This window comes from Heterodontus francisci, chromosome 36, assembly GCF_036365525.1.
Source record: "Heterodontus francisci isolate sHetFra1 chromosome 36, sHetFra1.hap1, whole genome shotgun sequence".
Classification (NCBI taxonomy): Eukaryota; Metazoa; Chordata; class Chondrichthyes; order Heterodontiformes; family Heterodontidae; genus Heterodontus; species Heterodontus francisci.
Genome location: NC_090406.1, coordinates 24443975 through 24471382, shown reverse-complemented (window position 1 = coordinate 24471382; position 27408 = coordinate 24443975). Strand labels below are relative to the sequence as shown.

Below are 27408 nucleotides of genomic sequence, written 5' to 3'. Positions count from 1 at the left end.
GATTGCTAGACCACCCACTTCAAAGCTCTTTCCAAATGTGTACATACAAGGTCAATGTTCAGAGGGGTGAGAGCCATAAACCAGCAGGTGGACCAGTTTACTTGGGGAACTGAGGACAGCAAGTCTGAGGAGAATTGCCCTGTCTTTGTTAGCAGTGTGAATTGTTCATGTAGGTTCAGGACCAAAGGCTTTGCTAGAATTTAAATTGGTTTAAAATTTTATCTGGAACATCCCAGATATACCACATTGCTATGGAGATTATGCTGGGAGATGCCTTTTGGTCTTGGTTTTTTAAATCTCTGATTGCTCAGAGAGTTCAGTTGGTGTTTGGAAGCAGCTTGAACCAGCAAGAATCAACCAAGGAGCAGAAAGGCCAACAGCAACCAAGGTGTTTCTGAAAGTGATTATTCAGACCCTGGGCAAAAAGTAGATTTCAATTGCACAACTACATCTCATCATTGGAAATTACATCCATTGCTGATGGAACTAACAAAAGAAAGACTATCTTCCTCATTTCCAATAACATAAGGGAAACAAAGTAATTGCTACAAGTGTGGAGCACTGCAACAACCAAACTACTGCTCTTAACAATTGCTCAATTTGAAATGAGGCTGGTTCATCCTCCTTTGAGGATTACTTTGTTTTCAATGAATTTGGCCTTGCCTTTTAAAGAAGAATATTTATCCTTGGGATTGTGGGCACCCCTGGCAAGACCTGCACTTATTGCCCATTCCTGCTTGTCCTAGGGTTTGATACTGAATGGCTTGTTTTAGGCCACTCCAGAGTGAAGAGAAAAGTGTTGGTGTGTGATTGGAGTAATATATAGGCCACACCAGGCAAGGACAGCAGGTTTCCTTCTCTAAAAGGACATTAGTGAACCAGTTAGGTTTTTATGACAATGGCACTTTAATATTATGTTCACAGATATGTTAGAAATATGTTATGAATATATATTTAGTATTCAGCCTGAAATAGGTAAAGGAATAGGTTAGTGCTACAAGTGTATTTTACTAGAAACCGCTTAAGGTTTCATTTCTCTAGAAACAAAGTTAGTGGAATGATTCTTAAGTGGGTGACAGCTGTAGCGAGCCCCAAAAGAGGCCCATGGTCAGATGAGGCGAGAAACCAGATAGATACTTAAAACAAATAACTAAGCACAGTGGTGCAGTGGTTAGCACTGCAGCCTCACAGCTCCAGTGACCCGGGTTCAATTCTGGGTACTGCCTGTGTGGAGTTTGCAAGTTCACCCTGTGTCTGCATGGGTTTCCTCCGGGTGCTCCGGTTTCCTCCCACAGCCAAAAGGCTTGCAGGTTGGTAGGTAAATTGGCCATTATAAATTGCCCCTAGTATAGGTAGGTGGTAGGGAAATATAGGGACAGATGGGGATGTGGTAGGAATATGGGATTAGTGTAGGATTAGTATAAATGGGTGGTTGATGGTCGACACAGGCTCGGTGGGCCGAAGGGCCTGTTTCAGTGCTGTATCTCTGAACTGAACTGAAAACTGTGTTGGATTTGCTGAAATATGCAAGTTAGTGCGTGGAAGTAGAATAGAAGTTACTTTCGGTGAACAACGTTATGGTTTAATAGTCTGATAAGGAATTAGACACTTTGACTGGATAGCCATTATCAACAGCTCATCAATAGGCCAACACAAAGAGTGGAGGCCCTGAAGTTAATCCAAGGATGAGATGGAAGAGAGTTGCAAAACCAAGTAATGGGAATCTCATAAGATGAGATAAGGAACGGAAGACGTAAGGCCTGATTAATCCAGGACAAAATACATATGAAGGCTCAAGTTAATGGCAGGTGGACAACATTAAAGGTGGGTTTTCACCCCATAATTTAGACCAAAGGACTCTACATTTTACTGGGTATTTTGAAATAATTCAGGGGCAGGGGAGCGAGAGCACTGTTCGTGCATGCCAGCTGTCCTGCCCAACCTGGATCCGTACTCGCTACTTGTCACAGTCGTATGCTTTTGCTGTAGAACCAACATGTTATATCCCATCTTAGACGGATTAAACTCAACATTAGTTACAGTTGATGCTGATCAAAATAACTGGAAAGATTAAAATTACTACAGACGCCAGTTGTTATTGAAAAAGCTGAATTGAAGTTCGTAAACTGTCATGGTGGCATTTGGAGACTCACTCTCTGGATGAGTCCAGTAACATAACTAATAAACTACTGTACCCAAAGCTGCCCGAGAAACAAACAAGTTATCGTTCCTCTTTAGGCTGGAGTTTTTGATCAGAATTTACATTGCATTATTTCTAATATTGATCAAGTGGCAATTTTGTCAAAGCTTTGCACAACCATACTAACATTGTACAGTACAAAAATGCATAAAATTTTAAAGATTCTAATATTTAAAATAAAGCTGCAGCAAAATGACAGCTCACCTGAAAGCATTACATTTAATAGTTTTACTTAGCTACTTGGGCCATTTACCTTTAGACTTTGAAAGTTTCTTCTATAGACTGAATAGGCTAGAATATGCAATTTGGTCAACAAGTTTGGAGACCAATCTGCTGTTGCAGACAGACGCCATCACTTGATACAAAAATTATCTTACTGCAAAACATGACTGGAAAGCTGAAAAGAAAACATTGATTTTATATAGCCAACATTAAATCACCTGTCAGCTTCAAGGTTTTGAATAGTAGTTTTCAATATTTCAATAACAATTGTCACATCGTCACACCAACTACAATTATTTTTGAGAATAAGGATCAATTATCAAAATCTTAAAATGGCAACACGGGGTTTAAAAAAAAAAAATTTGATGCACTAGAGTGGGTCACAATAGCATTGTAGCTGTGGTGCTGGACTAGAAACCCAGGGAGGTCCTGAAGTCAATGGAAAGCTGTGAATCTAAATTCAACAAACCAGAGTTTGTGGGCCGACATCAGGAAAATGCATAAAAGCTCTCAAATTCTTGCAAAATACCAAATGGATCATTAATGTCTTACCTAATCTGTCCTACTCATGACTACGGTCTCACACTATGTGGTTAACCTTTGAAGTAGTCTAGAAACTCAGTTGTCAAACAATTTTTATCAGGCATATAAAAGGCCCATCACCAACTGGGGCAACTAGGGCTGGGCAATAAATTTTATCTTGCAAGTCATGAATAAATGAAATAAGCTGTTTTTGATTAAACAACTATTAATTTTAGCCCATCTTGCTTCCACCTGAGTGTGCATACATAAGCACCATTGGCTTTTGATTAGATGAACCATTTCTGATCAATATTTCCTTCACCACAATCCACTAGGAAAAGTCAGGGATAGGAAAGAATGATAGACAGAAAGACTGATTGCATCTTGTTCCAATTGATACTAATCTCTTAAACAGACCAGTATTTAAAAAAAAGTGCTTTTCAGAGTTCTTGGATACCAGAACAGAAATCAAATTGCCTTTATCAATCAACTTACCAAAACCAAAACACGGGCTAAACTAAGTGCACATCGTTATCTGTTGATTTTCTGGGATGTACAAGAATTACCATAGGGAAAAATTGTAGAGAAAAAAAAACTATATAGAAGCCTACTTGTTTCAATTGAGTTAACTCTCGAGAAGCTCGAAGTTCTGCATCGCTTCTGTCTTTGCGTGCTCTCTCCAGTTCCTCTTTGAGTTTTGCTATTTGCTGCTGCAGACTCAAGGTTTTAGTTTCTTCCGCTCTACATCGGAGATGCTTTATTTCAGTCTTAAGTTTCTCCACCTCATTCCTGTGAGAAGTGGTAAGTGCTGTCACTTGCTCGACCAGCATCTTCTTGTTCCTACTCTGAAAATAAATTTACCAACAAAATGACGTTAGCTTGCCAGCTCACATCAGTTGTCTGATGACTTCATATCTGGGAACATTAACTGTTCCTTGTTGGATAAAGGAAGTTAGGATAAGATGCCAAGTTGTAATGGAGGGAAAGATTAATATACAGATTTGAAACACTGATCAGTTATTTGTGGTCTTTAAATCAAAAGATCAATTTATCACTTGATTCCACCATGGAGATTGAATTACAATAAAAAGGAATAACTACAAATCTGAAATACACAGGCCAGTCAACATCTAAGTCTGATCAAGGGTACATACCAAAATATCATAAGCTACCTGCTCTTCACTGATATTGACTGACCTGTTGCGCATTTCTAGTTTGTATTTGTTAATTAGTGATTGAAGCCTCCTGAGCCCAAACACAACAAGGCTGGGACTAGCTATGGAATTATAGAGTCACTTGTTTGAGATTGATGTCCTGTAGATTTTCTACGCTAGGATGACATCTATCCTTGACATCAGGATTGTTATATACACTGTACACATAGACCACCACCAATTTATGCAATGGATTTTGTGTTTGTATTTAAGCTCTGGTTTGACAATGGACATCAAGGGCACAAATATAGTCACACTTGTTAATTTCAGACAATTAAGACATAGGTGGAACTTCAATTAAACATAACTGGATTATGAACTAGAAGTAGAATGAGCTCAATCAGTAAACTTTTAAATAGTGATCATGTACAGAGAGAAACAAGACTAATTCAGCAGTTTGGTGAACCACAAATACTAACTGGTATAACATTGATCACCAGCGGTCAGTGTCACAACAGCGGATTACTAGAGTAAAAGAAGTGGATTAGCGAGTAGAGACACACTACATACACAGGGGCAGAAAACATTGCTGGGAGTTCTTTATAGATCCCTTAACAGTAGTTGTAGTATTGGGGAGAGTATAAATCAGGAAATTAGAGGCACATGCAAGAAGGATAATACAGTAATCATGGGGGACTTGAATCTTTATATAGACTGAGCAAACCAAATTTGCAGTAATAGTGCGAGGACAAGTCCATGGGATGTATACAAGATAGTTTTCTTGATCAATAGGTAGAGGAAACAAGGGAACAGGCTATTTTACATCTAGTATTGTACAATGAGTAAAGATTAACTAATCGGAGAGACTCCTAACAACGTAGAACATGCACAGAGTGATCGTAGACATTATCAGTGCATGCGAGCATTTGTCAGCTTGCCAGTATGAATGCACACATGCACGCACTGACCACCAGACAATGATGTCCTCAGCCTTCAACAGCCGCGATCACCACCTCCGTTCCCCCTAACAGTACTCTGCTCCCTCCGCTGCTTTCAAATTCCCACTCCCAACTACTTGCCACTTCACCCAGTTTCTGCGGGTGACGAGGGGAGGGGAGTGGGGGTTGGTGGGGAACAAGCCTCCAAAGCAGCAAGGCGGGGAGCGAGCGGCCGAGCAGCAATGGGGTAACATGGGAGAGCGCAGCCGGGGAGCGGGTTGGAGGAGGGGGTGCAAAAGCGCGGAGCAAGCGGCCAAAGCAATAAGGCGGGGAGTGAGCAGCTGAGGGGGAGGGGGGGGTGGTGGGAGGGGAAAAGAGAAGGCGAGGGCAGGAGCGAGTGGCTGAGGAAAGGCAGCGGCAAGGCAGGGAGCGATCAGCTAAGGGTGGGGGGGGGGGGGGGGGGGGAAAAGAAGTGAGGTCAAGAGCAAGTGGCCAAGGGGTAGGCAGTGAGGTGGGGAGCAAGTGGCGAGCAGACGGGCATGGGAGGGAGTGCCAAAGAGAAGCATGTTGGCAGGAGGGAGCAGGGTACTGTTGGGGGTGGGTTGGAAGCACTGATTGCAGCCATTGAGGGGGTTTACGTTTAATTTGCTTTTTTGCGACAAATTGAGCGGTGCCACCTTTATTACAGGCTGCTGCCCGAGACGTTGCAGTAATGTTTCAGTGGACGAGGCTGCATTTGTGCAGGGGCCAGTACTGCACCACCTAGCCTTAACTAATAACCTTGCAGTAAATAGGCCACTAGGGAATTGTGACCATAGCATGATTGAATTTTATATTGAGTTTGAAAGTGCTGTAGTTAAGTCCAATACTAGGGCCTTTAATCTAAAAGCAAACTATGTAGGTATGAGGGAGGGTTGGCTAAAGTAAACTGGGAAGCTACATTAAAAAATATGATGGTAGACGAGCAATGGATAGCATTTAACATTCATACTTTGTGACAAATATACATTCCTTTAAGGCACAAAAAGCCCACAGAATAAATGGTCTAACCATGGCTAACAAGAGGAGTTAAAGATAATATTAGATGAAAGGAAAAGATGTACAATGTTCCCAAAAAGAGTAGAAAGCCTGAGAATTGGGAGGATTTTAGAATTCAGCAAAAGGTGGACTAGGAAATTGATAGGGAGAGAAAAAAAAAAAATACAAAAATAGACTAGCAAGAGACATAAAAAAACAGATTGTGTTTCTACAGGTCTGTAAATAGGGACAGACTAGTGAAAATAAAGATGGGCCCATTGAAGATAAGGCAGGTGAAATTATAACGGGGAATAAAGATATGACAGACATTAAAGAAATACTTTGTATCTGTCTTCACAGTAGAAAACACAAAAACATTCTGGAAATAATGGGGAGCTAAGGGTCTAGAAAGAATGAGGAACTTAAAGAAATAGTACTGGAGAAACTAATGGGATTAAGTGGAGACAAGTCCCTTGGACCGGACAACCTGCTTCCCAGGACTTTAAAAGAGGTAGCTAAGCAGATAGTGGATACATTGGTTTTGATCTTCCAGAATTCCAAAAATTCTAAAACAGACCCCAAGGATTGGAAGGTAGCAAACATAACCCCGCTATTTAAGGAAGGAAGAAATGAGAAAACAAGGAACTATAGGCCAGTTAGCTTATCAGTAGTTGGCAAAATGCTAGAATCTATTATTAGGAACATACTAACAGGGCACTTTGTTTGATCAATTTTGGGTCAAAATCCTGGACCTCCCTCCCTAACAGTACTGTGGGTGTACCTACACCCCCAAGGACTGCAGCAGTTCAAGAAGGCAGCTCACCAAGGGCAATTAGGGATGGGCAATAAATGCTGGCCTAGCCAGCGATGCCCACATCCCCTGAACGAATAAAAAAAAAAATTATTAAATAGAGTCCAACACAGATTTATAAAAGGGCAGATGTTTGAAAAACCTGTTGAGTTTGCAGATGTAACTAGTAGAATGGATAGACAAATGAGAGTTAATTAAGGAACGCCAGCATGGATTTCTTATGGGAAAATCATGTTTAACTAATTTGGAGTTTTTTTGAGGAAGTAATTAATTTCCCTTCCCCCCCCCCCCCCCCCAAAGGGGTAAAGATGTCATGAATTGATGCGAACCCCCTGTAAATTGTGTTTTGTGCATTTGAGGAGGAATGTCAACTGGCATTTTATACAGCATGTTTTTTGTCTTACTTTAACATTCCACTTGTTAAAATGGAGGAGGGAAGATCATGTGGTACAGCTTGTCCAGGAGACCACCTTTCTCAGCCTGAATTTGAAACTGTAGCAGTTGAGGGAACAGAGTTTGGAAGACACACCTGCCTTGCAGAAGCCACAGCCTTCCTGACAATGCACAGCTCTCTCTCCAAGGCCTTTTTAACAAGTTACAAAGCAGCCACACTTTGAAAACTCCAGCAAGCAAAATCAGCAACAAGACAAGCTGCAAAAATAGCAATAAAGTCTGATTTCTACCAGTTTCCTCTCCATCCAAAAGGTGACTTCAGCAATTTAGCTGCCTCCTTTTATATTAGACAGTGCCAGACACAGAAAAAAAAAAAAATGTCAGAAGAGTTTTCTCAGCAACTACTTCCCCTACTTAGTATTTCCAGTCGGTGATCTCCATTTTGGACTTTTTTTTTTGTTACTTTAAAAAGGGCTTTTTAAAAAAAAACTGAAATCCATGTTAACTACTACTTACGATAACTTTCTATTTAGTAAATATCCTTGTCTTTTTCTGCCTTTAACCTTTCCCTGAATGTTTGCAAACGTGTGTTGCAAAGTTAAACCCTTTCTGGAGTTTAAGAGCATGTTAATAAACCCGACCTCTGTTTTAACTTTAAAAACCATGTTGTTGATATGGTCATTTATTAGGGTTTAAGGGAGGGAAAGAAATTCAATTCATTAATCTATTTATGGACAGGTGGTCGGAAAAGATTAATTACCTGTTCGTAACAATGTAACTAGTGATAGCATTGTCAAATTTCTCATCTCATAAGGATTGTTTGTTCATATACATATTAATCTCATACTATATGGGGTTGTCATTTAGGGAAGGGGGTGTTGTGGTAAATTTAGTTTGTTAGCATGTTAAATACAATCATTTAACTATAGGTTTATGATATCTATGTCATCACAGGAAGTGATGCAATATCACGATTCAGTTCTCTTGCACAGTTAGCACGTGTAAACTGAAGCAACATCAAGTCTCCATTAAACCTCTGTTCAAAACCTTAATGCCTGGCCTAGGGTGGGGTGACAGGAGAAAGGAGTGAAGGCTGTCACGGGAAGGGTTCAGCTGGGTGTGCGAAGGGAGGTTACTGCATGGGGGAGGGAAACGCAGAGCGGGGGGCAAAAATAACCTCCATCACCACAACTGCATACGTGCCTACGATGACCATACACAGACTGTGCTAATGTCTCACAGCAGAGCCTGGCCTCCAAATCACCATGGAATCCCCTTGCCATTGGACCAAGGTCCCACTCTGCTAAGACCATGTGGTGGCCAGCATGCAACGACCATCCCACGTTAAATAAATCCACACAGACACCTGCCACTCTCCAAAATCAAGTTTGCGACCTGGTGCGACAGGACTCAGACAATCCCAGCAGTGACAGGTCTGATCGCCGCACTGCCATTAAAGCTTGGGAACTCGGGCACCTCAACATCGACATTGCCGTTCTTAGTGAGACATGACGTGCAGGAGAGGGTCAACTGAAGGAGCAAGGTAGAGGATTCACCTTTTTCTGGAAGGGTCGCCCAGAAGAGGAATGTCACCTCCATGGGGTGGGCTTCACCATCAAAAATCAGCTTGTCTGGTGCCTCAGTGACTCCCCGTGGGATAAGCGAGTGCCTCATGACTGCCCAGTTCACCCCAACAAGAAACCAGCATGTCACTGTCATCAGTGCATACGCTCTTACTCGAGGCAACAGACAAGGTCAAGGAGGGATTCTACACAGACCTTGAGCAATCACTAGCCCGAGTCCCAACAGACAATGGACTGATCCTCCTCGGAGGCTTCAATGCCAGAGCCAGGAAGGATGCGAATCTCTGGAAGGGGGTGATTGCCAAGGAAGGAGTAAGGAAAGCAAACTCCAATGGAGTCCTCCTCCAGAAGAAATGTCTTGAGCATGACCTAGTCATAACTAACACCCTGTTCCACCAGCGAGATGAACACAAGACCTGATGTCAACACTGGTGGTCCAAACACTGGCATCTACTTGACTGCGTCATCATTCAAGTGAGGGACCGCAGAGATGTCCGCATCACCTGCGCTGTGACAGGTAGCGACCACTGCTGGACCGACCAACGCCTCATCTGATCCACCATCTCCATCAGCCTCGCCCCCAAGCAGCAGAAGAAAACACTGACTGGTTTGACAAGAACGTCCAATAAATACAGGACCTAACCGAACTGGAGCGCAAAACCTTCAGACTGAAAATGTCACCACACATCCAAGGTAGAGCAGCAATCCTACAGGCTCCCGAAGGTAGCAGTGCAGCATAAAACTTGGTACATACAAAGTAAACGGTGGGTAGAAAGATCCAAAGAGATCCAGCAACTTAGGGACACCAACATGACCAAGGTGATCTATAGGCCAAGCACACAAGGGCCCACCCTGCTGACAGCCAAGTATGGAGGAGAACTCATCAAGGACATGGAGGTGGTCAGTGCTCACTGGAGAGAACATTTTGAATAACTCAAGCAAAACCCTGTCTTCAACTGAATGTCCTCAACTCCATCCCTCAACACCCCATGTGGCTCAATCTCGATGCTACCAGAGTCCGGAGCGAGGTCAAAAAATTCGTTCAACAGCTGGTCTGGTCAGATGGACAGGAAAGTGGCAAATGGAATTCAACCCGGAGAAGTTTGAGGTGATGCATTTGGGGAGTTTAAACAAGGGAAAGGAATACACGATTAATGTGAAAATACTGAGAACTGTGGAGGAAGTGAGGGACCTTGGAGTGAATGTCCACAGATCCCTGAAGGTAGCAGGACAGGTCGATAGGGTGGTTAAGAAGGCATATGGAATCCTTTCCTTTATTAGCCAAGGTATAGAATATAAGAGCAGGGAGGTTAGGCTGGAACTGTATAACTCATTGGTTAGGCCACAACTTGAGTACTGTGTGCAGTTCTGGTCACCCCATTACAGAAAGGGTGTAATTGCACTAGGGAAGGTACAGAGGAGATTTATGAAGATATTGCCAAGATTGGAAACATGCAGCTAAGAGGGAAGATTGGATGGGCTGGGGTTGTTCTCCTTGGAACAGAGAAGGCTGAGGGGAGATCTGAGTGAAATGTACAGAATTTTGAGGGGACTGGATAGAATGGAGGTGAGGGGTCTATTTACCTTAGCAGAGAGGTCAGTGATGAGAGGACATACATTTAAACTGATTGGTAGAAAAATGAGAAAGGAGTTGAGGAAATGTTTTTTCACCCAGAGGGTGGTGGGGGTCTGGAACTCACTGCCTGAAAGGGTGGTTGAGGCAGAAACCCTCAACTCATTCAAACGGAGTCTGGATATGCACCTCAAGAGCAATAATCCACAGGGCTACAGACCAAATGCTGGAAGGTGGGATTAGAAAGGTGGATCGTTTTTTGGCCGGCAGAGTCACAATGGGCCAAGTGGCCTCTTTCTGTGCCTTAAACTTTGTGATTCTATAAGGGGGAAAACCAGTGGATATAGTGTATTTGGATTTTCAAAAAACATTCAATAATCTCGTGCGGTAGCTTATTACACAAAATTAGGACTCATGGAATTACAGGTAATATATTAGCATGGAGTCTTTTTGGTCCATTACCCAATCCTCAAAGAAATAAATGAGATTTTTGGGTTGGCAGGCTGTAACTAGCAGGGTGGTGCAAGGATCAGTACTTGGGCCTCAGCTATTTACAATTTATATTAATGACTTTGATGAGGGGACAGAGTGTAACGCATCCAAGTTTGCTGGCAATACTAAGTTAGGGGGAAAGTAAGCAGCGAGAAGGATGCAATGAGGCTGCAGAGGAATTTAGACAGGTTGGGTGAGTGGGTAAAAACATGGCAGACGGAATTCAATATGGCAAAGTGTGAAGTTATCCACTTGTTTGGAAAAATAAAAACAGAATATTTTTTGAATGGGGAGACTGGGAAATGTTTGCAGAGGGACCTGGGCATCCTTGTACATGAATCACAGTTAACATGCAGATACACAAAGCAGTTAGGAAGGCAACTGTACATTAACTTTTGTTACATAGAGATTGCAGTATAAAAAAAAAAGAGTAAAGAAGCCTTACTGCAATTATAAAAGGCATTGGTGAGACCACACCTGGAGTGTTGTGCGCAATTTTGGTCTCCTTACCCAAGGAAGAACATACTTTCCCTAGAGTGTGCAACTGGCTCCTGGAATGAGGCGATTGTTCTATGAGGAAAGATGGAGTAGACTAGGCCTATATTCCCTGCAGTTTAGAAAAATTAGAGTTAATCTAATTAAAACATATAACATTCTTAAAGGGGATTGGCAGGGTAGATGCTGAGAAAATGTTGCCCCAGTGGGAATCTAGAATACAGGGTCACAGTCTCAGAATTATGGGGTAGGCCACTTAGGACTGAGATGAGGAGAGATTTCTCCACTCAAGGGCTGAGAATCTTTGGAATTCTCTACCCCAGTGAGCTGTGGATGCTCAGAAGTTGAGTAGATTCAAAACAGAAGTCAATAGATTTTTGGGTACTAAGGAATTAAGGGATATGAGGATAGAGCAGGAAGGGGGAGTTAAGGTAGATCAGCTATGATCTTGTTGAATGGTGGAGCAGGCTCAAGGGGGCCAAATGGCCTACTCCAGCTCCTATTCCTTATGTTATGTTCTTATATTTTCATCAACTCAGTCTGCCATTTCCCCTTTGATCAAGAGGGCCCTACATTAATGGACATTTCGAATCGGTGATGAATTTAAAAAATTTACCCCTTGAACACAATTCGAATGTAAAAGTTATTCATATACTACTCGTTTAAATTTTCTATTCAAATTTTAAAAGCTCAACTCAAAAGGTCATCAATTTGTGAACTTCAAGCAGTCAAATTGTTGCAATTTGCAATTTTGTTAATGAATAGTCTCTGAAACAAAAATCTGGGTCCTTGGTATACATTTTAGACCCAGCTTCCCTCATTCACCGCAATGATAAATTCTCTCTCACATTAGATTTTTAGTCAGCATACAGAAATCTTTTGAACATGTTTCTAGTTCAGTTATCTGAATTAGTTTTACTTCAGACAGGAAGGAAACTGCATCATTGTCTGCTTTTAACAAACTAGTTCTGCTCTATACAACACAGATGTTCAATACAAACTGGTGTCAGGCAAACCCCCCACCTGCCAAGACTGAGGCACACATTATTTCGCCACATGAAGATAAAAACTTAAAATTGCAAGCCGCTGACTGGAAAGATATTTGCATAGTAACAGACAGTGTTGGAATAAGGCGACCCAGTCGTTGCTTCCCCAACACACAGAAGAAGTGGTCAGACATGACTGACTGACTTTTAGAAGTTCAAATTCAAAAAACTCCAACAGGGAAAGAAATCAAAAAGTATTTGTCTCCTGGACTGAAGACCTCTCTGCCAGCTCTCATCTCACTCTCAACAGCTTCAGAAACCATTGAAAACATATGAACCCCAAGAGAGAAAAGTCTCCTACAGTGAACAAGGTTTAAGAATAATACTGCACCCCAACGAAAAGTAAGAGCTGTCTACTATAAAGGACTCTACGGTGAGCTGGAAACACTAACAGCAAGAAAGCCCCTTTAGAGACTGCCTCAAACCTCTCCAGTTTTTTCTTCTGCTCTTTTCTGTCCCTACTTGCATGTGTATCGCATATGCACGCTAGCGTGGTGCGTCGTATATCCGCAGGCGTTAAACCTTAAACAAACTCCAATACGGTTAATAAATTTCACTTTCCTTCTTTAAACTGAAGAAAGCCTGTTTATGCTCATTTCTTCACCTTATAATTGGAAAGCTGAGAAAAGGATTCACAAAGGGAGAGCTCAAAACAGTGTGTTTAAAATTAAACCCTGTTACAATAAGACCAAGTGAAGACAGCAAAAGATCCCTAGACACCTTTCTCACCTGGTCGTAACACTGGTCACCAACCAGAATAAAAAACTTCGACTACACATTGAGGAAATGTCCATCAACACATGACTAACAAATTCGAATTGACTGAATTCAGTATCAAGTTCCATTATATACATACTCATTCCATTGCCTGCATTAAGTGCAATTCAATTAATACCTTGTCTATCCAATAGATTTCAATAAATAACCTAATATAAAAGCAAAATACTGCGGATGCTGGAAATCTGAAATTAAAAACAAGAAATGCTGGAAATACTCAGCAGGTCTGGCAGCATCTGTGGAAAGAGAAGCAGAGTTAACGTTTCGGGTCAGTGACCCTTCTTCGGAACTCTATATATAACAATAAATAACCTGCTAGTTTACAGCAAGAGTTTAGATTGAGTTTGTTGCTTTGAGCACTATTTCTCCCTTTCCCCTTCCTTCAACCATCCTTGGCCAATTTTCTCTTCCCTCAAAGGCTTTTTAGCACCTTGTGTACATAGTTCCAGTTGCTCATCAAAATGGCTATTATTCATGATCCAGTCTCAACATCAAGCATCAGCCTATTCAAATGTTAAGGGCATCACATCATACTCTTCTCACCCAAATTCCCCACACATCCAACAGGTAACATCAATCGTGGGAAACCGGAACAATTTCCACCCCACCCCTGCATAACCCAGCTATGCCAAGGCCAATTGTAGAAATCTAATCCCAACTTTAGCAAAGATCAGCTAACTCAACACAGAATGAGAATTAACGTCGAGACCATCTAGTAGTCACTAAAATCCAAGGACTACAGGCAATTTTTGATAAATCTCATGTTCAAGGTCAAGAACTTCAGTGCTTCAGAATAAATAAAATTTTTTGCTAAACATTCATGTTGAGTACAGTACAATAAAGAGGGATAAAGTGGTCCCTTTGTCTCAATTATTTTAAACTTGCCCCAATCAACAATCTTTGGCTTCCTTACCTTACAAGAGCAATTTAGAGCAATTTGTATGTGTTCTGGACTCAGCCACTAGAAACTGAATCAAGACAGCCCAGACAAATTTCAGTTACAGCTATGATTGCCAGAAATCTGTTTATTCATTATTTTAGCTGGAATTTGGAAATGCCCAACAAGTGGCACTTTAAATTAGATTCCAAAGCCTTGTTTAAAATGGTCACCATTAAGAGTTTTAACTGACTAACAGTAACAGTTTTTAACATTTTGAGCAGGTCAAGAGCATCAATTAGCCATAACCTTCATAACCAGGCTGAGCTGGTTAAAATAAAGAACTGACTGGGTATCAAACCTGATTAGGACCCTTATATTAAGGAATTTTTGCACCTTCTGTCTGCTTCATATGAACCAACTTTGATCAGAAGATCTTCTTCTGCAGCCCTTTCTAGAGATCAGCAACAAAATATTTGTAATCCAAAATATAGCAGATTTTTGCACTCAATATAAATTTTAGCTCAGTTTGAGTAATTTATTTGCTCTTATTCCCTTTACAACAATGAATAATTTTATGTTCACTGTCATGAAACAAGAAATGAGAAGCAGGTAATCAAGGGAGTCTGGTAAAATTTACATTTCTTTCCAGCGAAGCAGAAAAAAAGTATGTAGAGAAGCACAGGATGGAATTGGGCGGGCGGGGGCGTGAAGTCAGGTGGTAGCCAGAATTATGCATTGCTTAGAGAATGTAAGCAGTGAAAGAATGCTTCTAGTGTATTACTGACAACTCAATAATAAAAAAGGGACATGGACTCAGGATTAAATCATTTTTTGGAAGGAGAAATTTGAAATTTTTTTTTTTAAAACACCAAACATTTTAGAATCCGATTATATAGAAATATTTAAAAGTGTACAGTGGATAAATCCCCAAAGAGTGGGAATTGGGCCAGGAGCTGGTCTCCACTAAGGACAAAGGGAACAGTCCCTGACAAGAGGTCAGTGCTTGGGGTTTGTTGCCAAGCTGATGCAAGCTGGCTAGACAAGGCCAGAGCTAGAGAGGCCGAAGGATTCCCTATGGGGCCTGGGGAAGTACACTCGCTCCTCATGGCCCACAAGGATTCCACAAAAAGCAAGAGAAAAAAATTTAATTTAAAAAAAAAAAAAATTCGACTTAACATGGTCTCTTCTGGCCACTCTGCAATTCCTCCCACAGTTCAGCTGTCAAAGTTTGCCCCGTGCAGGCTTCCCGAATGCCAAAGTTAAATACCAATGTGGTGCTGAAGTCATCTGGCCAGGAATTTGGGATTTAAAATTAGGCTTCCAACTGACTGCAGCAGCCTTGGGTTGCTAAAATCATTTCCACACTATTCCCAACAAATCAGTCTTCGACTCATTACTCCCCCTTCAGAGGTGCACAAACCTGAACCGATCTGGCACATAACTAGCCTATCAACCTGCTACATGCTTCAATATATTCAACAAAAGTCAATTATTCAAAACCATCCTGGTGGGCTAGATCAATTCGAACCCCTCGATTTACAACCAGCTACCTCCTCCACTTACATAGGAACAGGAGTAGGCCATTCAGCCCCTCGAGCCTGTCCCGCCATTCAATGAGATCACGGCTGATCCACGGCCTAACTCCATATACCTGCCTTTGGCCCATATCCGTTAATATCTTTGCTTAATAAAAATTTCTCTCTCTCAGATTTAAAATTAACAACTATTCTAGCTTCAACAGCAGTTTGTGGGAGAGAATTCCAAACCTCTACCACCCTTTGCGTGAAGTGCTTCCTAACATCTCTCCTGAACGGTCTGGCCCTAATTTTTTTTAGACTATGCCCCCTAGTTTTAGAATCTCCAACCAGTGGAAATAGTTTATCTTTATATAGCCTGCCTTTTCCTGCTAATATCTTGAAGACTTCGATCAGATCACCCCTTAACCTTCTAAATTCTAGCGAAAACAGGCCTAATTGTGTAATCTCTCCTCGTAACTTAACCCCTGTAATCCAGGTATCATTCTTGTAAACCTATGTTGCACTCCCTCCAAGGTCAATATATCTTTCCTAAGGTGTGGTGCCCAGAACTGCCCACAGTACTCCAAGCGGGGTCTAACCAGGGTTTTGTACAGCTGAAGAATAACCCCAGGTGATTTTATACTCCAATCCTCTAGATTGAAAGGCTAGCATACTATTAGCCTTTTTGATTATTTCCTGCACTTGCTTATGGCATTTTAAAGATCTATGCACCTGAACTCCCAAGTCTTTTTGGATACCCAATGTACTTAACTACCTTCCTTTCTAATATTAAATCAGAGATATGGATTTCTTAGACTATAATATCCATGCAGCAATCACAACTGCTTCCTCTGATCCAGACCTTTTGCTGGTCTCCCAACCACTCCAGCACCAATTCCACACAATTTTAGTTTCTTCATCTCACCTTCCCATACCCCTTCTCCAAATTCATCTTTCAGGAGATCTATTGCCAACTCACTATCCCCTTCCCTACCCATGCTAGCCAACACACTGCATTAGCCCACTCCCTTTATAAAGCATCACCCCATCTGTGCTAGACCTCCTCCTTGCCAAGGTTCACACATGTCACGACCTCTCAGTTCTATGCCCAACTCTTTGAAATTCTCAATTCACATCTTTCTACTTGGTTTCTACCTGTGTCACAGCGCCAGACTCGCTTGGTCAAAGTGTGATATTACATTGGACTGTGGTGAGCAACCCTAATCTATCTGTAACATTTGAGAGAGTTGTTTACGCTATCCTCCTCTATTGGCTCTTCTGCGAAGCAACTCTACCTTTCCTGTCTGGATTCAAATTACATGAGTCACAACTTTTCAATGGAACATCTGGAAGACAGAAACTATTATTCTTGGTGTCCACCAATGTCTCTTAGAGTAACTCAATCACCCTCCTAGCTTTCATCTCAGCTGAACAAGAGCATGGAAAAGCTTGGCATTCTCTTTAATTCTGAGACGAGTTGCCAACATCACATCCTCTCCCATCAGCAAGACTACTGACTTCCATCTGAACATCGCCAGTCTCTGGCATTCACCCTAACAAAATCTTATCCATGCTTTTGTCATCGATGAACTTGATTACTGCAATGCTCCATTTGTTGGAGTTTGACCATGTTTCATTATCCGACTGTCTCAAAATGCAGTTGTGCATATCCTATCTTGCATCTGACTATCACTTGTGTCCTCAGCTGCGTAGATATGCAGCAGTAAAGCACTGAGATTGGATTGACTCGTACACGTGGATAACCCAACTTTAAAGTTTTTCATTTTACCTGATCATTCACTTTGCACTGCAGCTGCAAGATCTTGTTTTCCATTCCCTTGTTCAGTTTTTTGTAGTGCTCAACCGAACGAGCTTCAACCTTCAGCCGCTTAAGTTGGCGATACGCCATCATTCTCCGGTAACAACACTGCAAGTGGATAACTGCATGCCGAATTCTTTGATATCTCAAAAAGGTCAGCCATCCTCGTACGTATTTCTGTAGGACAGTAGCCTTTTGCTCCTGAATCATCTAATTAAAAATAAGTATGCATCTTTAGTAATGCTAAACAATTATCCATTTCAAAAAACCTCAACTACACTTCCACACACCCTGCCTCCTGGAAGGACTCCATTCCATTCTCCCAGTTTCTCCTTCTCTGCACATCTGTTCCAATGATGCAACCTTCTACAAAAGTGCTTCTGATATGTCTTTTGCCTCAACCCAGGATTTCACCCAGTGGTTGATAGGGCTCTCGACCATGTCCAACCTATTTCCTGCTCTCAACCCTTCCCCTCCCTCCCACAACAGCGGCAGGGTTCCCCTTGTCCTCAATTTCCAACCCACCAGCCTCCACAACCAAAGGATCATCCTCCACCATCTCCAACATGATGCCACCACCAAATACATCCTCCCCTCTCCTGTCAGCTTCCCGAAGGGATTGTTCCCTCCACGACACCCTGGTCCACTCCATCACCTCGTCCCCTTCCCATGCAATTGCAGGTGGCGTAATACCTGCCCTTTTACCTCCTCTCTCCTCACCATCCAAGGCCCCAAACACTTCCAGGTAAAGCAGCGATTTACATGTACTTCTTTCAATTTAGTATACAGTATTCACGGCTCAATGCAGTCACCTCTATACTGGGGAGACCAAACACAAGCATGACCCCGAGCTTCTGGTTCCTTGCTATTTTAATTCATCACTGTGCTCTCATGTCCACATTTCTGTCCTTAGTCTGCTGCAGTATTCCAGTGAAGCTCAACACAAGCTTGAAGAATAGCACCTCATCTTCCGATTAGGCACTCTACAGCCTTCTGGACTCAACATTGAGTTCAACAATTTCAGAGCATGACTGTCTTCTTTTTTAAACCATGTGCCCGTCTTAAACTGGTTTTTCATGTTTGTGCTTTTAAACAGCGATGTTCATTATTCTGCCATTAACACTCTCTGGACTGATGCGTTGCCTTTTACTACAACTATCAGCACTCCCTTTGCCTTTGTTCCATGACATCTTTGACATTTAATCTCTATCCTCTGCCCTATCACACCTTCCTTTTAGTTCTTCTCCCCTTCCCCTCTTCTCCTGCTCAAAGCCGATTACATTTCTAACCTTTGCCAGTTCTAAAACATTTATTTTATTTATTTAGAGATACAGCACTGAAACAGGCCCTTCGGCCCACCGAGTCTGTGCCGACCATCAACCACCAATTTATACTAATCCCATATTCCTACCATATCCCCACTTTCCCTCAATTCTCCTACCACCTACCTACACTAGGGGCAATTTATAATGGCCAATTTACCCATCAACCTGCAAGTCTTTGGCGGTGGGAGGAAACCGGAGCACCCGGCGAAAACCCATGTGGTCACAGGGAGAACTTGCAAACTCCGAACAGGCAGTACCCAGAATCGAACCCGGGTCGCTGGAGCTGAAAGGCTGCAGTGCTAACTACTGCGCCATTGTGCCGCCTGGATTTTCTTCTGCCGCCGGAAGCGGCAACGGGCGAAGAAAATGGCGGCCTGCAAGACCATGCTGCCATGATCTTCCTCGCAGCAGTCCAGGAGCTGGTCGGGCCACCCCACCCCCAAAACTCACGTGGAGGGGGTGGGCTCTCCGACACCAGCAATGGTGTCAGCTATCGAAGCACAGGCGCTGGCGCCCTTGTTAAAGGGCAGCCAGCCCTGCCGGGTCATTTAACTTTTTAAAAGGGCTACCGCCCCCCCACCTCAATGTACCACCGATAAATCTATCGCCCCTTCCACCCCCCCACAACAATTAAATTCAACATTTGCCTTCTTCCCTCCCTCCCCCACAAAACACTTCCCTTTAACACTTGGCCCTCCCCCAACCAAACCGATCAAAGTGCACAGGTCACCCCGTCCCACCCTCCCCTACATTATTAATTTGTATTAGAGCCCACTTCCTCCCCCACCCCCAACTAACTGCACTAAAAACCATAAGATCCCCCCTTCCCCACCACGGTAGCGTCTGCTTTCGTGGCCTGAATGTATGATCACTGTTGATTTATTTAAATATATTCATTTTAATTTAAATAAATTAATCCCAGTCCCGTCACCCAGCAGAGGTGAGAGGGTGGGGAGGGGGGCTGAGGGGCTGCCACAGAGCCTCGCTGCTGCCAGGAAGATTGGGCCAGTCATCGGGCTCAGCGGCATGCCACTGCCAGAACAATCTTCTGTCCCTCCCCACCATCGGGAACTCTGTTAAATCCTGGCCACTATCTCTGCTTTCCTCTCCACAAATGCTGCCAGATGTGTTGAGTATTTCCAGCACTTTGTTATTAAATTATCTACTTCAGTAGTCCGATCTAAACTCCCTTTCAAATGCCCCAACTTTTCCACCCCTCATCCACAGAAAGCCTACATTTGGTATAATATTCCTCAAACATACAACTTTGAAAATAAGGACTTTTTTAAAAAAAAGTTAGACAATACTGTTGAAAGTCTTTTTGTGCCTCAAAACAGGAGTCTGAGGATATTGAAAGACAAATAAAGATTTGCATTTATATAGCACCTTTCATCTCAGGGTGTCCAAAAGTGCTTTACAGCCAATGAGGTACTTTGCAAGTGTAGTCACTGCAGTAATGTAGGAAACTGAGCAGTCAATCTGCTCACAGCAAATGCAATAATGACCAGATAACCGTATTTTACTGATGTTGATTGAAGGATAAATATTGGCCAGGTCACTAGGGAGAGCTCTCCTGCTACTGTTAAAAGTAGTGGCATGAAACCTTTTACATCCAGATGTGGGCCAGCCAGGGCCTCAGTTTAACAGCTCATCTGAAAGACAGCATCAGTCTGGATTTTGTGCTCAAGGTTATAGACTGGGACTTGACTCAATCTTCTGACCCAGATAAGAATTGATCAACTGCTCTACATCAGTATAATTTGTTCAGAACCTATCAGAATAGATTCTTTAATTTTGAAAACCATTTAAACCATTGCTAATATTGTTCAGACAATAAAAAAAATTCCATCAAGACTTGCCTTATGATACATTCGTCGTGTAATCATGCCTTTTGCACAAGCTTGAATAGTAATTGCTGCTTTACGGATGAGTACATACAGCCTCCTCACAACCAACATTCTGTATTGTTTCTGCATAATTATGGCAGCCTTCTTCAGTCTTAAATGCTCCATTAGTCTAAAACAGAAATAAATGTATATTGGTGTGTTCTTCACATGCAAGCTCCAAGTCGACATACACAGCGTAGCAACGTGAATGACTTATAGCAACTTGATATATTCACAAGAGGAGTGGCTCAAATTGTAATAGTGTTTATTTTTAAAATGCCACAATAATGAAACTTTCAATCTGTAAAATAAATACCTGGCACAACCCAGCTCATTCTGTCAGTTGAAGGAGGATGTATGGCATTCAAGTGACACAAGTAGAGAATTATTTCTAAATCTTGCATTACTGAGTTATATATATGCACTTAGTATAACTTTGAAGATAAAGTGCACAAATGAGGGCTCCTTGCAGGATAGGTTATTGGCACAAACATTTGAGTCACATCTTTCCTGTAAAGCTGGTTAATTTTGAGTCAGCAACAGCAAATATAAGATCCCTGACTGCACAATACGATTAATCTGAGCTCATGGTGTTCTGACATATGATCATACTTACTGTTTTGCTAGAAATCTTCGTGTATATTTCTGGATGACAACAACAGCTTTGCATATCTGCCGATATTTTTTTCTTTGAAGCCAACCTCTCATCACCTTCTGTACCATTATGCAGGCAGTTCGGAGTTGGTTGGCACGGAGCTTTTCCAGATAGGCTACTTGCCCGGCACAAAAGAAGATCTTGGTCCTTCCAAATTGATATTTGCTTTCATCCTGTGGATAACAAAGAATTAAGTAAAAAGCTGTTACTGCTACAAAAAAATTCCAAAATCAAGAACCATCATAAATCCAGATGCCAGTATCAGTAACTGAAATCTAAACCTTACATGTAGATCCTTACATTAATAGGGTCAGTACAGTGTAAGATTTCCCTCTTGCAATTTCACAGGTGCTATGAATATAATATGATCAGGAACCTCAGCCCAAGGAAAACGGGCAAGTTTGTTTGGGGTAAATAAAAACAGAAAATGCTGGAAATGCTCAGCTGGTCTGGCAGCATCTGTGAAGAGAGAAACAGAGTTAACAATTCAGCTCAATTACTTTTCTGAATTGTTAACTTTTTCTTTCTTCACAGATGCTGCCTGACCTGCTGAGTATTTCCAGCATTTTCCATTTCTAATTCAGATTTCCAGCATCTGCAATATTTTGCTTTTATGTAAGTTTGGTCAGGGGATCTTTAAGCACATTAGGTCAGCTTTAAACACCAGCACAAGCTGAACAGATTCAAATGAAATCAATACCACAACATGCAAACTTAGAATAAATGTCATAGATGGCAATTGTCCACTTTTGGAATGGACTGCATGCCTTTTCAGCTTGCATTTCTATCACACCTTTCACAACCACAGGACATCCCAAAGCACTTTATAGCCAATGAAGTATCTTTGGAAATGTAGTTACTGTTGTAATGAAGGAAACAGCAGCCAATTTGCACACAGCAAGCTCTCACAATCAGCAATGTCCAGATAACCTGTTTTTGGGATGTTATTGAGGGATAAATATTGCCCAGGACACTACGGACAGCTCCCCTGACCGTTTCAAAATACTGCCATGGGAAGCAGATGGGGCCTGGGTTTAACGTCTCATCCAAAAGATGGCACCTCAGACAGTGCAGCACTCCCTCAGTACTGCACTAGAGTGTTGGCCTTAATTTCCGTGCTCAAATCCTGGAGTGGGACTTGAACCCACAACACTCTCGCATCTGTGCCTGAAGATCACGTAGCCACAGCTGACATGAAATGTACATTGCACTTGTGGGTGTGTAGTATTTTTTTGAGAGTCTTCAGCTTTAATTCATATTAACTATTCTGCTACTGATGTGGAAACCTAGGAATGATTTCTCTGACAAGTAAGCGATCAAAACTCATCCTTGGGGTTTCTGGCATTTAAAAAAAAACCTTTTAGAATTCACTCCTACCTGTAAGTGGTCTTTGAGATTATGTTGCCTTCCTGAATATTTCTTTACATTGTTACGAGAGTTCCATTTTTTTTGTTAAAACTTGAGCATCTATATTCTTAAAAACTAAAAAAGGATTTCATGGACGTTGAAACATCTGGACATAACCAAACTTTATGAATGCTTTTTTTTTTTAAAAAGTCAAGAGATTCCTGGTTTTGACCAGTAAACAAGTACTGGAAACCAGGTGATTTCAAACAAACACCATAGGGGGAAACTTGAGAGCTGTTCTTTGTTGTGACGAGAGAATTTATGACAGTCACAGGATAGTTTCATTTTGGACTGTTAAAAAAGGCCAGTTGTTTTGGCTAAAGACAGAAGTTTGCTTATTGATCTGCCAGGTTTCAGGAGATTCAGCCAGCCCGTCTTTCTCTTGAAAAGCAAATCCTGTGTCAAGTGGGTTCCCATTTCCTCCTGTATTTGAAGAAACCTTTTACTGCTATACTGCTGCTGCAAGACCCAAGATCCTTGTTGCTGATACTTGTTGGAAGACCTATGTGAAACTTCTGCAGTTGAACTTTTTTGAACGCCTATCCAAAACAGATTGTTCATCAACCTCGCCTGGAAAGATTGAGTGGCATCCAACTATTTGACTTTGGGACACCTCGCCAAACCAAAGGACTTCCATCTCTTCGCTTCAGTAGGCTTTTTATTATTCTTTTTATTCCTTTCAAACAGCTATAAACAAAAATCCCTTTTTTTCCCCAGTTAACCAGTTTTTGGATGCACAAATGTGTGTGAGGGGGTTAGGATAGAAGTAATACAGGGCTTTAATATTTCAATTCATGAATATAATTACTGCTTTATTGGTCAAGACTTGGATTTATAATAAACTGATAATTTTGTTGATTAAAGAAACCTGGTTGGTGCACTTTATTCTGGGGACAAATAGAGCATCTAATTTAAAAACAAGAAATGCTGGAAATACTCAGCAGGTTTGACAGCATCTGTGGAGAGAGAAGCAGAGTTAACGTCTCAGGTCAGTGGCCCTTCAGAGTTCTGATGAAGGATCGCTGACCTGAAATGTTAACTCTGCTTCTCTCTCCACAGATGCTGTCAAACCTGCTGAGTATTTCCAGCATCTGCAGTATTTTGCTTTTATATTAGAGTATCTAATTGGCTGTTTCAGTAAGCAGAAAAATTTATTGATGTCGTGACCCGTGGAGAGGTGGGACTGAATGGACAGTGCACTCCTCCCACCTTGGTCATAACATTTGGTTAAATCGATGGATCAAATGATACATACAATGATAAACAGATTGAATTCTCCAAGTATAATTGTTCCTATGCTAAGGGGTATCAAGAAAAGCAACTAACAAAAGCTGGATAATGTAAATAGTAAAGTTAGATATGAGTTTTGCTCATTTGCCAGAGAAATCTATCTTAATTCTTTGGTTTCAAAAAAAAACAAAAAACATTTTCAAATAAATGTTCTGATCAAGACCCAGAAGAGTTTTTTCAATATAAAGGGCACTCTCCCCTCTGCTCTTTCAAGCACGTCAAAAATATGCCACAGTATTGTATAATTTTTTAAACCTTGATTAGATTTTCCAACACGTTTTTACATGTCTGTTTCTTGTTTGCATGAACATCATTTTTTCTCATCAAAACTCTGTAGCGGTTAAAAAAATCTACATAGGTCCACCTAAAATACAAAAAAAAATTAACCATGAGTAAACTTCAACACAAAAGTCAATTATAGAATTATAGAATGTTATAGCACAGTGTAGTTTTTTTCCAGGAAGTATGCAGTGTGCCTTTAAGGCAGTAACGGGATCAGTACTGCTTTAAGGCAACAAGCTCCAGAGACTGAGTCAAAGGATGCATTCTCATTGCCATAGGATACAGCCAGGTTCAAATATGCAATCGCGTTGCTGTAGGATACAGCCACTCAGGACCAAGGACACAAGATACATTGTTGCTGACAGACATTTGAAACTAGCTGAAAAACTGGCTTTTGACAGACATACTGTCTGCCAGCATATACTGAAGAAAAAGAGAGCTCTCAGTTTATTGAAACCCTATTTATTATACTCTCAGAATTCTGATGTCAAGCCAGATCAATTTCTTAACGGAAAATAACCAAATTCCTTTAACTACTGAACTATAATTGCTGAAATTCATCGCTGGAAAAGAGCAACAACTTAACTGCTGAATTAGACTACAGACTGTTCTACAGTTGAACCTTCCCCCCTCACAATGGATAGTTGTGAGAACTTCAAGCCACCTTGGACTGTTCCACATTGGAAGATTTCACTTCAGCTGGAGCGCAAATATGCAAGGACTCTATTTTTGCTGTTTTAAATGTTGTTTATATCTTACTGTTTAAGAATTTTGTTTTTCTAATTAAACAGTTAATTTATTGATCTAAAGCCACCTGGTTTGGTTAGCCTCATTTGGGAGGTGATTGATAGATGGTACAATTTGGCTGGGTCTTTAATTAATTTGGACAGTTTAAAATGATATGCTAGTCAACCTGTGGAGGGATGGGACTGAATCAACAGTACAATCCTCCCACCACAATCAGAATCATATTTTGATCAGGGCTTTGATTTGAGCGGTCGGTCATAACAGAAACAGCTCATTCAGCCCATCAAATGAATTTTATAGAATGGTGTTCTTACATCCGAACATAATCACACTACTTGATGTTGCCACTGCGATCAGAACCTTTCTTCAGTAACTAAAATGTCTGCTGGAACTCCTTGGTGATTGTGCACAGGCTTCCTAATGTTAGAAGGAAATAGGTACAATCCACTTCATTATATAGTAATTATATTCTGTTCAGCCTTTTGCTAGATCCATGGTTATATTGACATCTCTTTCCTCTAGTCCAATAAAAATCCGTGTGCACTTCCAAAAAGATGCACTGTAACTAAACATTGGTCAGTGTTGCAGATAGAATTAAAAATGTGGATTCTTCCGATCACAGGGGGTTTGGCTTTGATGTGAGCATTTCAACATTTTTAAGAAACTAATCCAATTACCTTTTGCATCCTCTATATCATACACCAGTTACTAGTGGGAGGCTACCTGCCCACCTTGTTCTGTGGAAGTGATAGTTTAGGAACATTGCCAATTTTCCCTCCATCTCAAGCACTATAGCTAGTTTAAATATATTTGCAATTGTGCATTTCCTCTGGTCAAAGAAAAATCAAGACACTTGGGCTTACCCTATCAATATCCATGTATGTTACTTAATAAAAGGAAACACCTGTCAAACTCAAATAGCTCTCAGCACTACCCATACTAGCATTTGTAACATAGCTACAAGAAAGTTTCATAAAACTTATAAAATGGTCAAAAATGACTGCTGCCAGTTACTTGCAAAATGACAAATGAAAATCAGGCAAATCACTCCAAACTTTAAACACGGAAAGTTATGAAAAAATTAACTTTTAAAAAGTTAAACTTTAGGGAAAGTGGTAGCAAATCTGCACTGAAGGATCTATTCTCCCAAAATTGCTATAAAAAGACAGTGACTTGTTGGGTTTCAACTGTGATAATTTGCAAAGTATAAAGGGATTTTTGCTGACTTTAAAATTAACGTCCACCAACAATGCCAGGGCTCAGGTCATCAAAAGTGAAGTATTTTAGTTTAACTTGTACTAGCTTCTGTCACTGTACATATGGGATTAAAATCCAACTGCACTCAAATTATATCCCACTTTAATTTACATATTTGTTACAGATTTTGATAAAAGGGGCCAAGCCATTCATATACAAATCTCTTATGGGGTTTGCTCAAATGCATGTTTGAATGAAGTTCTGTTTTTGAACTCAGCTCTCCGTTTCACTCATGTTTTTGACGTTATCAAGTCAGTTTGTTTGGAACCTTCAGAATGATCATACCAATTAGCATGTGTAAACCACTGAAGAAAAGAAACTAAGGATATTACTTACATAATTTAGCACAGCATCTGATTATTGGGCCATAATTTACTGTAGGAGCAAATCTAACAGCATCTGCCATTAATTAGACTTGCACATTTAGGATTTAAAATTTTTTTTTTGCAAGACAAGCTGCTGAAAGTGCAAGCTGTTAATTTCAGAGAGTGAGGGAAACAGGGAATCTGGGATCGGAATAAACAAGGCAAGCAACTGTGCATATCCTTAACCAACGGACTGAAGTATTATGAAGTTAACAGCACAAGGACTGAAGTGTAGATTAGTGTGGGTGAATTCAACGTCAAATCAGACCTCTTGGCATTTCTTCACGTACAAAGATTTTGGGAAGGCTTTACACATCGGTTGGAGGCCTGCTGGTGGCTAGTCAGGTCCATCAGTGACTGGCAGATTCTCAGTGGGTGCAAATGAAGGTGTGGTCACTGCTGGGGGAAAATGGATCTATCCTTTTTTCTTTGTTTAGTCTCAAAGGTGTCTGTAGCATCTCCAGGCATCACGATCTATGGCCTACGGTTCCCACTGGCTATGGTCGATGTAGCACACAGAGGAACTTCAGGGAGTCCTTAAAATGTTTGCATGGAGCCCCTCTATTCCCTTTTATTAGGGGTCAGCTCTCCATACAACACGATCTTGGGCAGGCGGCTATCGTCAACCTGGGCAACATGATCCGCCCAACGCAGTTGGCTTTGCAGGAGGATGGCCTTGATGCTGGCGATGTTGGCTGTTTCCAGGACTTCAATGTTTGTGATGCAGTCCTGCCAGCAGATCTTGATGCTGCGGA

The 27408-nt window shown here is 41.4% G+C and overlaps 1 protein-coding gene across 1 annotated transcript in view; it reads right to left on the bottom strand.

Moving 5' to 3' along the window:
- The window catches only part of LOC137351441 (unconventional myosin-Vb-like), a 158298-nt gene that overhangs the window by 55366 nt on the left and 75524 nt on the right, over positions 1-27408 (bottom strand). The window contains exons 18-22 of the mRNA XM_068015887.1: positions 24258-24366; positions 21267-21478; positions 20624-20780; positions 17410-17649; positions 3556-3789 (exon numbers count right to left, since the gene is read on the bottom strand). Coding sequence (XP_067871988.1) covers positions 3556-3789; positions 17410-17649; positions 20624-20780; positions 21267-21478; positions 24258-24366 — 952 coding nt within the window. The remainder of the gene's footprint in view (positions 1-3555; positions 3790-17409; positions 17650-20623; positions 20781-21266; positions 21479-24257; positions 24367-27408) is intronic.